The 1,461-nt window shown below is 42.3% G+C and overlaps 1 protein-coding gene across 1 annotated transcript in view; it reads left to right on the forward strand.

Annotated features, from left to right (window-relative positions):
* MTO1 (mitochondrial tRNA translation optimization 1) overlaps positions 1-1,461 on the forward strand; it is a 35,258-nt gene that overhangs the window by 12,566 nt on the left and 21,231 nt on the right. The window contains exon 2 of the mRNA XM_023735933.1: positions 926-1,321. Within this exon, the coding sequence (XP_023591701.1) occupies positions 926-1,321 (396 nt within the window). The remainder of the gene's footprint in view (positions 1-925; positions 1,322-1,461) is intronic.

Raw genomic sequence — 1,461 nt, forward strand, 5'->3', positions numbered from 1 at the left:
GTTTCTCTGGACCGGACCAAAAACTTACGAAGGCTTTTCTTGTCCTGGGCATTGCTATTTTAGCAATAGTCTTTGTCTGCACTGTCTGTTTGGGTCAGAAGGCTGCAGGAGGGACCCTTCCTTGCCCAGGACGATCCACCACACACTGTCCCAGTAGATGCCCTCCATCAGCATCCATGGGTAGTGGGCCACCTGCTCCGCTCGGATGTCTTTCCCAGCCTTGGCCAGACCCTTCACCACCTCCTACCACCTTTATTCCTCCACCTTAGCCAAAACCTCCAGCTCCTCCTCCCAGCAATGAAACAAAAAAAAAGAGAGTCTTATTGGGAGACAGTCACATAAACAGGGCATAAAAGCCACTCTCATTCTTTTAATATTTAATAAATAGTTATAAAACAACATGAGGTCAGTAGGCACAATGAAAGGCCTAGGTCACACAGTTCTGAGCCAGGTTATAGTTCAAAATGGACACTGGTCTTGAATGACCAATGTCCAAAAAGAAATGGGAGGAGTCAGACAGAGCCCCCACAGTGCTGTATTCTTTACCTGGCTTCCTCCCCTACAGTGTTGTATTGAACAATAGTTTCCTTTGCTGTCACCCCCATCCCCCCAACCCCAAGCTTTGCATTTGAATCCTGCTTTTGCTTGGAGGTTATATGTAAACCCCATTGTGCCTGCATATAGTATGATTAAGAATGTTGCTGATGTAACTTGTATGAATTCCCTACTTGTCATCCCTTTTAAAAGTAACTTGCCTGCCCACCCTTGGTGGCGGCAGCTCCGACTGACTCCATTTCCTTATACAATGAAATAAAAGACGTCTTTCCTGTTTTCTCAAAAAAAATAAAATAGTCACGTTCTAATTCGATCCATGTTAACAATTACAACGCAGAGAGTTGATTTTACTCTTTTTCTTACCATTTAGTGGATGGAAGCACAGTAGATGCGGAGAGTGTGATTCTGACTACTGGCACATTTCTGAGAGGCATGGTCGTAATTGGATTGGAGATGCATCCAGCAGGACGTTTAGGGGATCAGCCTTCAATAGGGTTGGCTCAGACTCTGGAGAAGTTGGGGTTTGTGGTGGGGAGGTTGAAGACTGGGACTCCACCTCGAATTGCCAAAGATTCCATTAATTTCAACATTCTAAACAAGCAGATGCCAGATAATCCATCTATACCATTCAGCTTTATCAATGAGACAGTGTGGATTAAGGTAAGTAAATTTATGAAAAGCTTACTTTACAGTTTATATTGGCTATTCGTAACAAGAGAAAGCCTAGCTCTTTTTTTTTATTTTACAATTCACTATTGTTCAGAGTGCAAAAACATGATCTTTTAAAGGATCAGCAAAAAATAATTTGACTGATGGGAGACTATTTTGTCCTGTAAGCCTTCATCTTAAGTGAGAATAACAGCATAATTAGAAGAGCGTAGTCAATGTCACTTAAATGTGTATGTA

This window comes from Trichechus manatus, unplaced genomic scaffold (genome assembly GCF_000243295.1).
Source record: "Trichechus manatus latirostris isolate Lorelei unplaced genomic scaffold, TriManLat1.0 scaffold00083, whole genome shotgun sequence".
NCBI lineage: Eukaryota > Metazoa > Chordata > Mammalia > Sirenia > Trichechidae > Trichechus > Trichechus manatus.